Consider the following 15,766-nt stretch of genomic DNA (forward strand, 5'->3'; position numbering starts at 1 on the left):
AAGAATCTGTTTAAGTCCCTGCTTTCAATTCTTCTAAATATATACCTACCTACAAATAGAATTGATGGGTCATACAGTAATTCCATATTTATCTTTTTGAGGAACTGTAATTCTGTTTTCCACAATGACTGTGTAATTTTACATATCTACTAACAAAGTATCAGGGTTCTAATCTCCACATCTTCATAAACATGTTATTTTTCATAGCCACCCTAATGGATATGAAGTGGTAACTCACTGTAACACATCTATAGCCATGATTTATGCTTTATGCAAGAGTGTACACAGGACAACATTGAGTGCAGGAATTAAATGACAGTAATTTAAAAAGCATGGTAGACTTTCATTTCTGGTTAGGTGGAGTAACAGAGACCATATTTACCTTCTGCACCAAACCACCAAAAAATATGCAAAATATATAAAATAGCAGTTTAAGACACTAGACTTTAGGCAACAAAAGACAGTTGTTCCTGAGAGAAGGAAAATCAACAAAAAAATGTATCCACAAAATTGCCCGAGATTACAACCTGGAAAAAAATGTCCAAGTTTTGACATAGGGATGAGAGATCTCCCTAGCAGAAGTCAATGAAATTCCTGAGCTGAATAAACAAAGCTGATAATCTGGGGAGACCAAGGCAGCTAGAATTCACAAGATAGTACTAGAAAGGAGAAAGCTATGCAGAGCACTCTGAAAATGTGCAGTGGGTCCTACTCACACATTCAGCTGAGTACTTATCAGCAAAAGTGTGTGAGGACATTAGCTGAGATCTGGGAAAGAATCACTCAAGAGGATTACAAGAAACAATGTTTGATACTCAAGTCTGCTAACAGTGTCTATATTCACCAGTTATATTAGAAACCTCATGATTTATGGAATACTGTTAAAAGTATCCTTAAGGTTCTTGCTTCAATACTGAGCACTGTTTCACTGCCATTTAACAAATCTTATAAGCAAGATCCAAAAGGATCAAACCATTTTCATAACTGTGTCCCAGAACAAAGGTAACAAATATTTCTAATACAAAAATATGAAGCAACCAACATGGTAATATTCACAATGTTTCATTTCCAATCAAAAGTAACAAGGCATGCAAAGATACAGAAAAATATAACCAAAATGAAGACAAAAATCAAATAATCAAAACTGACCCAGAACAGACTTGGATGTTAGAACTAGCAGACAAAGACATCAAAGCACCTGCAACTACAGTTGACCACTGAACAACAAGAGGGTTCGGAATAAAGACTGGAAAAAAAAAAAAAAAAAGGAGAGCATAAGTGAACTGCAGAATGTCAAGCAGACTAATAAACATGCCAGCAGAATCTTGGATTTTTAGAAAATGAGGGAAAATTTTTTTAAATGGTCAAATTTCTTTTAATTTGAGGAAAACTAAGAACTAACAGATCTAAGAAGCTCCAAGAATAAGGAGCATGAAGAAAACTTTACCAAGGCATGGCATATTTAAATTGTTCGAAATCAGCTCTGTAAGGAGAAAATCTCAAAAACAGCCAGAAAAAATAAGACAAATTATGTACAAAGTGATAAGAATGGAAATGGTAACAATTTCAAATTGAAAATGAAGTAAATGAGAAGAGACAATATTGTCTTGAAAGTATTGAAAGAAAAAAAGAAAACCCTGTCAATTCCAGAATTCTACACCCAACAAAAATATCTTCCAAAAATGAAGGTGAAATAAAGATTTATTCAGATATATAAAAACTAAAAAAATTCACCATCAGATTTTCCCTTTAAGAACTATTAAAGAAGTTTGGGCAGAAAAGAAATGATACCAAATGGAAATATGTATCTATGCAAAGGAATGAAGAGCACTGGAACTGGTAGCTACGTGAGTAAAACTTATTTATTTATATTTAATCCCTTAAAAATATCACTTGAATGTAGTTGGTGACAAATCTTAATGCGACTGTTAAAAAATTTAGTTAATAACCCACTAAAGTAGCACAACTGTACTTATTTTAGGAGGCAGGAAAAAAAGAGTTAATAAGAGAGAAACAAATGATTAAATTAAATGTAATCATATCAATGATCACAATAAATGTAAATGATGTAAACATTACTATAAAAAGATAAAGGTTGATATTGAATGAACAAGCAATATATGCTGATTAGATAAAATTCACTTTAAATATAAAAGCATTGATAGACTGAAGAGTATGGAAAAAATATGTACCATGTAAAGACAAATCAAAAGAAAACTGGAAGAGCTATATTAATATCAAAATTGATTCCAGAGAACAAAAAATTAAATGGAGAAAAAAAGGGTTACTAACAAAACGATAAAGGGGTCAATTCAACATGAGGCAACATTCCTAAGTGTTCCCTAATAAAATTGTTTCAAAATAAATGAAGCAAAAACTGACAGAGCTTCAAAGGCAATAGAAATTATTATTTCCAATTATTGTTGATGATTTCAATACCCCTCTTTCAATAATAGATGGCATGAAAAATCAGTAAGGCTATAAAAGAGTTGAATAATATTTTCAAGCAACTTGATCTAAATTACATTTATAGGAATAAGGGAATTAAATTAGAAACCAATATTATCAAGATTTCTGGAAAATTCCCCCAAACTAAGAACTTAACACACTTCTAAATAACCCAGAGGTCAAAGAAATCAAATGTAGAAAAGCATGTTGAACTGAATGAAAACACAACATACAAAAAATTTTGCGATGTCACTAAGTAGTAGTTAGAGATAAACTCACATACTGAATAGCCATTTTAGAAAAGCAGAAAGGTCTTAAATCAATGACCTCAACTCCACATCAAGTCAACAGAATAGTAAATCAGATTGACACTGAAAGCATGATACATAAAAGAACAAATTAATAAATTATGGAATTTATCAACATTAATAACATCTGATCTTCAAGCAACACTGTCAAAGCAATGCAAAGACAAGCCAAAGAATGTCTGACGATATTTGTAAATACCTGATTAAGACTTGCATCCAAAATATATAAAGAATTCACAAAATTCAGTAAGACTCAATAAGAAAACAAAATTAAAGAACCAAAAATTTAAATAGGATAGACACTTCACCAAAAAAACACATAAAGATAAAATAAGCTCGTGACAAGATGCTCAACATTAGTTATTAGGAAATGCAAACAAAAACCAAAGAGATACAGCTACATCCATCTTACAATTAAAAAGACGGACCACATACCAAAGTGCTAGTAGTAAGGATATAGAGGAACCAGACAGCCATTGCTGATGAGAATATAAACTGGTGTGGAAAATGCAAATTCTGGACAACAGCCTGCCAGTTTATTAACAAGTTAAATGTATACCTACCATATGATACAGCCATTCCATCCCCCCGTATTTACATAGAGGAAATGGAAGCACAGGTCCATATAAAGACATATACATGAATGTTGATAGTAGTTTTATTTGTAATAGCCAAAAACTGGAAACAACCAAATTTGTGAATGGATAAACAAACTGTGGTATATTTACATAATGAAATACTACTTATCAACTGAAAGGAAATCAAAATTATGCAGAGCAGGAATATACTGTGTAATCCATTCACATACTGTAAACTACTTTCTGGTGACAATAAGACTACCAGTGGTTGGTTGCCTGGAGGTAGAGGACAGAGATCACAAAGAGACAGAAGGAAACTTCTGAAGCTAACAGACATATTGTCTTTACTGTGGTGATGGTTTCAACACATATCAAATTACACAATTTAAATATGTATAATTATGTCAATTATACCTCAATAAAGCTGTTTAAAATGCCAAATAGCATGGTAAGAAAGAATAGCATTAGTAAAAACCTTATTTACTTGTAAAACGCCTTCATTACCACCTATTTCCTCATCAGGTTGTAGCTGGGACTAAATGAGATCATGCATACACAGAGCAGCATCTCTAGTACAAAGATGGTACATATTATATAGCAACTAGTAAAAGTACTATACACAGTTATTTTATTATTCCATCACTCCTAGGAGGTAGGAGAAACTTTTGCATCAAAAAGCCAGAGGCCCAAGATAATTCTACTCGGGTGAAGACTTGAAGCAAAGGTGAATAAAAACTGACGTGTACATGGCTACTGATGTGGTAAGCTTTAACCAAGCTAAATTGTTTTACATAATGCTTGCAAAATTATGTTACTCAAATACTAAATAAAAATAACTCTACGTTCTTTGGATTTTTCAGTCACACTAAACAGACAGACAAAAAAAGCAAAATGCCAGAAATGCAAGTTTCCATTAAAGGTGTAACTTATACCTTTAAGTTAAAGGTGATGCTGTGCTAGTGTTTATTTGTGAAAAAGATGTTAGCAAAGATTTGAAAACAATTGGAGTTACTTTAGTTAGCCTCCAAATAAAAACTCTCTGAACCACAACAAAATAGTGAAAAAAGCAGTTAAATCAGGTAGTACTAAAACTACTATTTTAATAGTTATTAGGTATCTTGTTCATCGGTTATTGTCATAAGGAAACTCCCTAAAAGCAGATACAAAGGAGCACAGGTACTAAAATCCGGCTCGTTATACGCCCTGTTGCATGGCTATAGATCATGGAGATTAGAGCACATTATTAGGGGGATCAAATTTATCAGATTTAAGTATCGAATTGTCTCTTAAAGAGAAATCCATCTGTAGCACCAAAGTTCCAGTGACATTACAAAAAAGCCTACTTTTTATTTTATGTACATAGGAGGACTGATTTAGATACAGCAATTCAAAATGAAAAATTAACAACAAAACCTTAACTTTGTAGTTTATACAGTAGTTTCATATACATTACCTAATCTTATCCTCAGAAGTATTATTATTCCTCATTTTCAGATGAAGAAAATAAAGCCAAGAAAGGTAAGTGACTCACTCAGCCTTAAAGCTTGTTAAGTGGGGTAGAACTAACATTAAATCCTAGACCTCCTAATTAAAAAAATCTATGTCCTTACCATTTAATAACACCAACCAGCCCCCGAATGCTTTTTTACGGTACGTTTCACAGAAAACTTCTTATGATCTTCTGACAATTAACAATCTGAAAGTCATGGAACATCAACCCCTCGAAGAACTAGCAACAAGACTGGTGTCTGATATGTCAAGGTTTTAAATGAATTACATGCTGTTTAAAAGTTTAATCAGAAATAAAGAAGAAAGCTGTAGTTCTCCTATAAACTGTGAAGATTTACCTGAATGAAAAGGAAACTGTTGCTTGGCTTCACCGGTATGTGCATCCCAAATAATTGTAGTCTGTGATTGAAAGGAAAAATATACTGCTAAGAAGTTTATTATAGATGCATAAATTAGATTCCTCACTATATTAAAGCAATATAAAATGTCAGAGTGGATTTAATTTTTAACATTTACTTTATTTCTAATAGTACAACAAGGCTATATACTCCATTTGGGGGTGGGGGTGAGGAGGGGTTAATGACTATTAAGCAGTTTAACTTTACCCTGATAGTTTTTCATCAGTTAACGTACTTCACATAACAATTATTGGTTGTCTACAAAGTAGCAGAAATTATATTAGACTGCTTAAGAAACTCCATTTCAATAGTTTATTTAATATAAGATTTTTATAGCTGTTTAGCTCTAAGGAGAAAAATCCCTGGGTAACAAAGTAATCAGCTAATTCTGAATACTTACATTTTTAAAGCTCACATTCACATATAGGGGCAGCTTGAATTCTGACAATATTTAAAACAATGTCTTCTTTATTACATCAAAGCATAACATAAATCTGAATGGATATATTCATGATTGCTTTTAATAGCACTAATTTTATAATTTTGGAAGTGCATTACGCAGCAGCAGTGACCATTAACAGGGCTTTCCCCCTCCCATTCCTGGCCTCCTTCACTTTGCTGCTTCCTTTTTCTCTCCGATTCTTTTCTGACAAGGCATCCAGTTACCTACAAACATGTATTTTCCCAGATTCAAATAATCTTAACCCTGCATTCATTATGAGAGGTGTGGTAAAGGAATATATTAAGAAAATGAAGAAGGTATTTTTTTTTCGAATCTATACATATTTATCAGCCTAATTAGGTAAAATAAGCTGGAATATCCTGTATTTCTTACATTTTCAATTAAGCACCAGGAGTTCAGCTAACAGACTGGCTCTAAGATTTCCCATGGAATCACTCCAGAACCATATTCACTAATGAGATAAACTAGAATCTGTAGAAGGGAAGCAAGAGTATGGAAAGTATGACATTCACTATGGCTCAAATTGAAGTAAAAATGAGGAGTCTGGTCACGCTACAAAGAGTGAAGGCATTCTGATGAGTAGATTCAGCAATGACCTGACAGAAAAATCTAAGAATCTAAGAAAACATTTCTATTATAATCATAAATCATACCTGTATTTCCCAAATATGCATGTTTTATTGTTTACGTGATTAGTAGAGAAAAGGTTACTTTCCAATTATACTCTGTTAACACACTGACTTTTACAGAACTTAAAGTTCTTTTACCTTGTCTACTCCAGCACTTAGGATGAAATTTCCTTTTTTATTCCATTTTAATGCAAATATAGGGCCTTTATGCTGCCCCAAGGTGCTAGCAAGGTTACCTAATATTCAAAAAAGAAAATATCAAAATTATTTCAAGCTTTATAACTTAGAACAACAACAACAACAACAACAAAAGAATGTTTCATTTACCATCTTTAGTCCATATTCTGGCAAACCCATCGTATGAACCAGTTGCTAGAAGTGTACCTTCACTCTGTCAGAGAAACACATTTCTTTCAATTACATAATCCAGAAAGGGCATTTACGTGTTACTACATAATTTCCTGTTTAAATCCCAGCTATGGTAGATTCCTGACATTCTCTGCTTCAAAACTTTTCAGTTTTGCTTATTTGGCAGTGCCACCAAAAGCCTATGAAACATCCTTCACTGGTATTAAGCTAGAATTTTCAGCACCCATCAGTGTGTGAGCCTTATACCCAAATCTCAAAACTGGCAGGAACTGCTCTGCAGCAGGGTCGACATCACTCTTCTGTACGCTAAGGGCTGCTGTATTCTCACAGATGCATATGCCTGAAGATGGGGGCAGGGTGGCAGACTGGGAAGGACATGAACATCACACTATTTAATCAGTTAATAGAAAAACAAAATCTTCCAAAACATTTCATTATGATTCAAAGTTTTTACATACCTCTCTTTAAATTTTTTACTAACTTAACAAAGGTGTGTTGCTGATCCACACAATAGTGTTGTTTCAGATGATCAGATTCTTAAATATCATGTTTCTTTCCTTTGTTAATTCTTTCCCAATATAAAATTCTTACCAATTAAAACAAACAAACAAAAGCAACACATGAAAGAGAACCAGAAAAGAGTATAGGCTGAGTTAATGAAGTTGAGTACAACTGCCTGGAACTATTTTAGTAGAAGGAAAAATCCATTCCAATTTCTCTAATCTTATATCCCTTGCTGTGCCTGGCCTTGATGGATGGTACAATGGAAGGACAGATCTAACAGTCTATGGAAATGCAAGTTACAGAGTGCATTAAATATCACTGGAGACACAGAATGAAAGCCTGCTTTACTTAGTATACTTTCTTGAGGCTTTTTGGTAAGGACGCTGAAAACAAGATCACCCTTTTCAGACCGCTCAAGCTTATACACAAGTAAGTGACAAGCAAATGAATGCTCGATCTGGGGGTTGTAGCGTCAATTCTGCCAAGGTTTAGAAACCCCCTATGGTTCTGCCTGAGGGAGAAGAAGCCATATTGAAGCCAACAACAAAAACTTATTTCCGGTCTCTGCACAACGGGAAGTTTCTTTTAATCTAATGGTCCCCAAATGTTTTAGTTCATGGACCACTAAAGTCAGAAAAGAATATTTTAAACATCAAATATGTCCTGGGCTCTTGCTTTAGTCATGAAAAAGAACTATTAATCAAGGATAATGTTTTTGCCTTTTAGTGGAAGATTCAAGTTCAGAGAAATAATATATTTTTTGAAAAGTCCTTACTTTTTAAAACTATAACTTGCAGTTCAGAACCACCAAGCTCAAGAAACCAACATTTGTTTACCATCCTTTTCAGTGTCAACTATAAATTTCATTAAATTACCATGGCCTCTGAGCCAAACAGCGTAAAACTGCTGTAGGGCTTTTGACGTAAGATATAAGATCCCATTTTAAGAAAATAATTATTAGTCCTGACCCATCAACCAAATAATACTGCAATGTGATAAACCTCTTTCCATTCTTAGATATGTCAACTTTATAAGGGGAAGAGTAAATACATTGCTGGGAATTTCAGAAGAATGCTAAGACAACAACAATAACGATAAACACCTATAGTTATGAGTTTTGAAAGAATTTCATAGGAACAGAACTTTAGCTAGAGTAATCCTTTTTTAAGGACAGCTGTTCACCTGCTGAGGAAAGGACAGTCCCCCTTAAAATTCTGTTAACACTAAGAGAGTCTAAGAGGCTTCTCAACAACATGTGTTTGTGTGTGTGTGTGTGGGGGGGGGGGGTAGATGCAGGGCAAGTAAAAAATGGATGCAAAGTTACAAGAAAGGAATCATGAGAATGGAAATACACAGCTATTAATCGTATATTTGAAACTGAAAGGGTGAAGGCTTTATAAACAATAAAATCAAACTTTCTGGTAAGTCAGAGTCTTCAAATTATCTCTGAAAGATCTTATACCATATACTGAGTCAAAGAATTATAAGATTACTATGGCTAGAATTAAAGCTCAGAATTAATCTAGACTAATGGTCCCTAACAGGTAGTTGGCAGTGAAGTTTTCATCAGTTCACAGTAAAATGAGAAACAGAACAATATGTTTTTATTATAGATTTTTCTTATCCTCTGGCAGAGGACTTAGTAATTAAGGGCTTAGCATGCGCCCGTTATCGATTTTCACCCATTACTTCACTTATGCAGGTACCTTTATTGCACTTTACTTTACATGTGAGGAAGATGAAGCAGAGAGTGGTCGACCATCAGTTTTATGAAGGTTCTGCTGCCAGATAAACTGAAGGGCTGGAAGTGGAACCTTGAGCAGTGGTCTAAGTGCTCAAGGGCCAGTCTTTGTTTGTTTTTTTTTTTAACACCACATCAGGGAGTGAGGACCCCAAGAGCTTGCTGTTCTTTTAGTTAGTGAAACCCAAGAACCGCTGAACGAATGGACAAACCCTGCCATTAGTCGAGGTTCAGAGAGGTTAAGTACATTAGTAACTACATTCATCATGGACAGTATAGGGATACTCACATTCCAATCTAGAGATGTCACGTCCTTGTTGCTTGGGACATCTTGCCCTCCTTCTCGTATACAATGTCTAAGTACTAACTGTGTGGAGCCACTGGTGCTATTTTCACTAAGATTCCATATTCTTGCTGTTGAGTCTCCAGACCTATAAAGTATACAATATATTTTCGATCCATAACATTCTCAAGTACCCAAGAATCAAATTAAATAAAAACTACTGACATCCTAAGATTAATAAGGCAAATAAAACAGGCCTATCAGGAATTTCAACTCTAGTATTTTTTCTCCATTTTGGGGGCCCCAAGCACTCCTGAAGTAAGTTTAATGAAAACGTCTAAGATTACTTCATAAAGAAATAAAAATTTACAGAGGCAAAATAACCACAAAACAGCAACAGAAATCTGAAAATGTGAGCAATGCATTTATAAAATGTAATAATACTTCAATAAGACACTTTCTAAAATCCATCTCAGTTTCACTTTGAGAAACGTACCCGGATGCCAAAAGATCACTAACGGGATTCCAGGCACAGATGAAAACTTCAGACTCATGGCCCCGCAACACGACTGCCTTATTAGGAGGGATTTCAACATCCCCATCCACTTCCATCATATCAGTATGATTATCTACATCACATGAAACAAGTAGCAAATTCCAGTTAGGTTATATTACAGCATCTGCCGGGGGTGGGGGGGGGGGGGGGGGGGGGGGGGGATGTTCTTAATCAACAAACACCTTCTTTGTAATGTATAATGCAACATATTTTTACTATGTCAGACAATGGTGAAAATGACTATGCAGTACTTAACACATGGAAAATAAATTCCTACCTTTAGTTAAGTATGACCATACTATTTTTAAAAGATGTATGTGAGTGAGTGTGTTTAGAGGTGGGAGGTGAAGAGTGAGAGTAGAAAAGAGCTGTAAAAAGGTAGACCCAAACATGACCAAAATGATAAAATGGTTTGAATTAAATATAATCCATACCAATATTATTCTGAGTTTCTGCCAGTAGGGGTTGCTGATATCATTCATATAACAAGAGAGTTGCCTTCCTATCTCTATGCCAAAGCTGCATTATATTTGTTAATAACTAGTATTACAAATTTTATTTAGAAATCAAATACAGATACAAAATTCATTTAACCACAGAAAAACGGTTTCTAAGTATTTTTAAAAAAATCCAAAAAATCTAACTTTCTGGAGCTTTAGGAATAAAAATCTCAATGGTGTGATAAGAGTTAGGGGAAAAAGCTGGCATAAATAATAGAGATCATGTTATTTTAGCTCTGAAGGTGTAACATCCCTGTAAAACAAAATATTTCTTCTGAAAAGGAATTTTTGAGAATTCTATCTCAGCTCACTTGCTATAGTATGTGCTCCATTCTCCTCCCCATTCGCTGTGTTCTCTCCATTTTTTGCAGATCCTTGTTGGTTTGTGGCAGCTGCAGCAGCTGCGGCAGCTGCCGCTTGTTGCTGTGCAAGCTTATCTCTGTAAGCTTGTTGTCTTGTTTGTACTACATCAGGCATTACGGCATCTATCAGTGACAGAGACTCTATTGGTCGGCCATCAAACAAGGTACCATCCTGGATTTGGAAAATTGTGAGAAGAAAAATCAAAGGCAACAAATTTAGGGTAACTTGTATTCATATAAGTCAAGAGTAGAAATTTAAAAGCATCATTCTAAGAAAAAAAACCACTTTTAGCTAATTTTTTGAATGCATATAGAAGGAAAGGAGTCAGAGGGAATAAGGAAACTTCATGAAGCAACTGCAAAGAGCTGTTCAACTTTTCCTCCTCACTTAGTTCTTATTGTTACATGTTGCACATATATGGCTTAAATACTGAAAGGACTAAGTAAGCCTAGATGATAAAACAAAAGGTTTATTAATTAAATTCCAAAATTCTGATAGTCAAAAGTATGTCTAATGTGAAACCGTTCGTACAATTATGAAAGATTCAGTGCCACAGTAAATACTTCTATAAAACTAAAATATTCTAAAATAGAAGTATGGTGGTCTTAAAATTTGTGATTTGATTAAAATATTAAACCAGAAATAGACTTCAGACATTATGCTGTATAGCATCTAGTTTTACTAACATTGAAATGCAAGCACGATAAAGTTTAAAGACTTGCTGAAGTTATACAGCTAGTCAATGGCAGCTGGACTCTTTTAACCAGTGCTATTCAAAGTGTGAGCCAAGGACCACCATCATTTGGTAACTTGTTAGAAATGTAAATTCAAACGTACAGAATCAAAAACTCTGAAGGGCTTAAGAATCCGTGTTTTAACAAGCTCTCTGGGGTAGTCTTATGTGCATTCAAATTTGAGAAGTACCATCTTAACTCACAGACTAGTGCTCTTTAATTTTATGGACTCGCTAAAATTTTCCAAAGCCCTTCTCAATGATATTAGGAAGTTCACAATTAATAAAAATTTCTCCAGTGAACACAAGAAGAGACACAAACAAAAAGCGAGTCAGAAACAGTGTAAATTAACTAGCAATATGAGTATGTGAAGCCTGGCTCACTTAAGCTGATTGACAGTAATGGTGTGATGGTTGTTCTGAGTTACAAAAACACAGCACATCTTTCTGAGTTGGCAATTGTAATGGAGAATTTAAGGAGTAGAAGAAAGTATTTTAATTAATAACTTAAAAATATTAAAATCAACACAAACACACTGTGGAGTACTATATTAAATCTACAAAAAGTTTTTCAGATAAAATGAGACTTCATCTCTAGCTATTGATAGATAATGTTTATCACCCTGTGCACCAGGGTACTCTGAAAAGGAAAGTGCTAAAACATAGTGAAGACACATTTGATTTAGTGTTAGTGGATCCTTCAGTTAAAGAGATGAGGAAACAAATAAAATCAATTTTAGTATACTATATAATTATAGGATTAAATACTAATACAGAAACCATGGATGCTTCAATTTTAAAAATACTTGTGAAAGGAAAGGGAAATCTTTTAATTTCTGAAATGAAAATAAGGTAAAAGCTGCACATATCATAAATCCTGACCATACATTAAAATGTTCACCTAGGCCAGGGTTTGCAAACTTTTTCTGTAAAAGATCAGACAGTAAATATTTTAGGGTTCGCAGACCATAAGGTCTGTCACAATTGCTCAATTCTGCCATTGTAGCACAAAATAACCAGACAATACATAAATGAATAAGCATGGCTGTGTTCCAATCAAACTACAAAAACAAGCAGCAGGCAGGATCTGGTTCATGGGTCAGAGCCGGCTGACACCTGAGTTAAACCACTTGTGTGTGGACCTTAAATAGGTAATAATGTCAAGAATTAGCATTTGTTTTAAACTTCCTTCCAAAATCAGGTATAACCAAATACTCTTAGATTTTCTGATCTTTCAGACCATCAAATATGGTCCTTAGCATTCCAGAGCACATTGCTGTTGTTTTACAGAAAACTGTTTCTTACTGTTCACTCATAAAACCATATAAAGGGAAATAAGCTACAGATAATAGTCCTTACCGCTGGCAGCCAACACACCTTGCCTGTGCAACCTGACCGCTACATTAGGAAAAAAGCTTTTCAATTTCGTTAACCCGGAAATGCTGGTCAGATAATGAATGAGCAAACAAGGTATCGGATAGGGACAGATTTAAGAGTAAGAATTAATCTTGAAATAAGTCTTCCTTACCTCATTAATACTAACTTCTGCCTCTACATACTGTAGACCTTTCTGGATGATAGAAATCAATGCAGCAGGTGGGACAAGGGCACCATTTATGTTTGATTGACTGATATGGCTTTCTATACCGAAGGTAAACGCTGAATGAGAAAATCCTAAAAGCAAAAGAAAAGGTATAAGAATTTATTCTCCTACTGGCAATAAGCTTGAAGACACAAATGAGAAGCCCCTACAATCTTTCGAAATCCTTTTCTTCCCATTTGAAATCCCAGACTGCTAGCTAAGGTCAAATATGTGTTTAAACAAAAGAAATAACAAATCCAAACATGTTAATCATTACATTTTCCTTTTCACTTTGATTATATAATATACCATTTAAAATTTCTAGTACATATGAAATTTAGCAGTGGCACGTAAGTTCCCTCAATAAATAGCATCAAACTTTAAAGTTAGAAAAAAGCATTTGGAAATTATGTGACTCAACTGCTTCACTCAAGATAATCTCGACCAAAATAAATTGACATTTAGCATTTTTGTACTATATTTAAATTTCTACATACAAGTATTAAAACACCTTATAAATTCAATCTTTGGCAGGTTTTTAAAACTACTTAGAAAATCAAAAGCAAACTAAAACTAATATAAGAAATGAAAACTAATACAAGAAATTTAATAATGAAAAATAACTGTATGCTTAAAATCCAGTGAATGTATGCGTTAAATGCTAAAAAATTTTACTAATTCTTACGAATTCTTTGCCACTTAATAATAACCCATCTAAGTTTTAAAGAATGAGTTAGCAAGTGAGAATCTAATTTGTCTCCATTAGTAATTCTTGAATTTGAAATACTTAAAACCAACACACTCGATAAAAATCTCTTTACATTGGCCTTGCTTTTTATATGAGTCAACATCAAATTGGAAAAATAAAATTCTAGTAAACTGACAGACCCAATAATGAATATTCTCACCACCGAAATATCCATCAGAGATTACCATTAAATAGTAATTGTCACGCATGTATTTTAAACAATCGATTAAATAAGACAAGTAATATAAAATGTTAAGAAGCTTCTTAATTAAATAAAGTATGTGAATATGAGCTTATTTGAATCTTAGTTAAACTGAGTTAATCTATATAATAACTGTTGTGTAGCGGTCTACCCTAGTTTTTTTAGTGCTTAGTCCATGTCTGTCTTTCTTTTTATTTATATTTATTTATTACATTTTGTGCTTCTACTGAGGCTCTGTGTGGCACTTATAAACAGTCGATAATAAAACATTGTTTTATTATTAATTGTTTAATAGACAAAGTACACCTAAGTTGATTTTCCTCATGGTTTCTACCTTCCCTCTTTGGGGTAACTACCCATAGTGAGACATGAAGAGATGTTACCTTAGACACTTTCATATTAACCTCAGGATTCTTTCAACAGGCAAGATCATTTATACACATTTATAGTTTTCAGCAGAATCTGAGTTCACTGAGATGGCTAAGAAATATACCAATGAAAAACAAAATCACCATTTTGCACAGTGTCCTATCAGGAAACCCACAACTACTTGAATATGAGAAGATTCTAGGTCACCAGGGTAGAAAGCTGAGAATAAAGACTGGGAAGGATGAGGAGAAAAGGTAAAAGATATGGCAGTGAAATACATAAAAAGTAGGCTGGAGACTTACATTTTCAGTTACATATAATTCCCTTAAAAAATTCTGCAGTAAATTAAAAACAGGAAAGAAAGCTAAACAGCCAAGTGGCTTACAGATTTCAAGATTAAGATTTAATTAAGATTTGAAGATAAACAATTATCGTTTATGGAGAGCCTAAAACATGCACAATTTTTTTTTTTTTTTTAATAATCGAATTAGCAAATGGGAAAACAGCCACTAAGAGAATAAGGACTCATTTATGAGACCACAGCCACAACCACTATGCCCTACTGCTCCTACTGGACAGAAGAGGGCCAAGAATAAAGCTATGTAAGGCAGAGCAGCTCCTTCTTACTAACAGAAAATAAAATAAGTGCCTCACTGTTCTGTTTCAACTCACGAGTGTTAGAAAGTGGTTTCAGTAGTGCCTGAAACATTAAGATTTCTTATTAGCAAGGTTTTATAAAAGTGGTTGATTTTCATAAGCTTTATAAATTGTAAAAAAAAAGTTCACAATTTCTACACTCTCTAATCCATGAGTATAACTGAAATAAAATTATTAAATTTAAACCAGTTTAATTAGATGATAGAGTTCAAGCCTATGCCCAAGAACATTCTAAGAGTTCCAGGTGGAACAATGTTAATTTTTGGCAGGGATGTTGAATAATTCTGAATTTCTTCTGTCAGACAGGGAGAGAAGCTATCACAGGTGCTTACATGTACCTGAAGTTATTGCACATGAGCTTAGAATGTTCTCAAATACCAAGGAAGCCCTAAAGTGGTCATTAGTGCTGCTTTGGCACTTCTCATTAAGGTTTACTCTAACAGAGGCCAATACTCACACATCTGCTTATTAGATCAATGTTGCATTCACCTATCATTTTTTCTTTATTTTAGTCATAGCATTACATGGTAGTTTAAAATGATTATGTTGAAAACTACTTTTCTTCCCCTTCCCTATAACTTATTCTTTAGAAATTTTTAACTTTACTTCCTTATATACCTGAAAGTCACCCTCCTACCTACGACCCTCACATTCCACCATTCGCCAAAGCTATCAATCCCATCTCTGGTCTCTGTCACCAGCTTTCCTTCTCTGCCAAAACCCAGAGTTTAGCTCAATCGATCCTTTGCCTGGACTATGAGTGCCATAAGTTCCTCTCGTTTCTTCCCCAGGTCAATGTGTTTGCCACACTACAGCTAGAATACTA

The 15,766-nt window shown here is 34.0% G+C and overlaps 1 protein-coding gene across 9 annotated transcripts in view; it reads right to left on the bottom strand.

The window, feature by feature from the left end:
* The window catches only part of TBL1XR1 (TBL1X receptor 1), a 141,242-nt gene that overhangs the window by 17,595 nt on the left and 107,881 nt on the right, over nucleotides 1-15,766 (bottom strand). For all 9 annotated transcript variants that reach the window (XM_016157534.2, XM_016157793.2, XM_036219638.1 and 6 more), the window contains 7 exons: nucleotides 12,911-13,056; nucleotides 10,598-10,820; nucleotides 9,727-9,859; nucleotides 9,237-9,378; nucleotides 6,661-6,724; nucleotides 6,472-6,569; nucleotides 5,182-5,242 (listed from right to left, as the gene is read on the bottom strand). In XM_016157534.2, the coding sequence (XP_016013020.1) occupies nucleotides 5,182-5,242; nucleotides 6,472-6,569; nucleotides 6,661-6,724; nucleotides 9,237-9,378; nucleotides 9,727-9,859; nucleotides 10,598-10,820; nucleotides 12,911-13,056 (867 nt within the window). The remainder of the gene's footprint in view (nucleotides 1-5,181; nucleotides 5,243-6,471; nucleotides 6,570-6,660; nucleotides 6,725-9,236; nucleotides 9,379-9,726; nucleotides 9,860-10,597; nucleotides 10,821-12,910; nucleotides 13,057-15,766) is intronic.

The sequence above is a fragment of the Rousettus aegyptiacus genome, unplaced genomic scaffold (assembly GCF_014176215.1).
Source record: "Rousettus aegyptiacus isolate mRouAeg1 unplaced genomic scaffold, mRouAeg1.p scaffold_m13_p_4, whole genome shotgun sequence".
Lineage (NCBI taxonomy): Eukaryota > Metazoa > Chordata > Mammalia > Chiroptera > Pteropodidae > Rousettus > Rousettus aegyptiacus.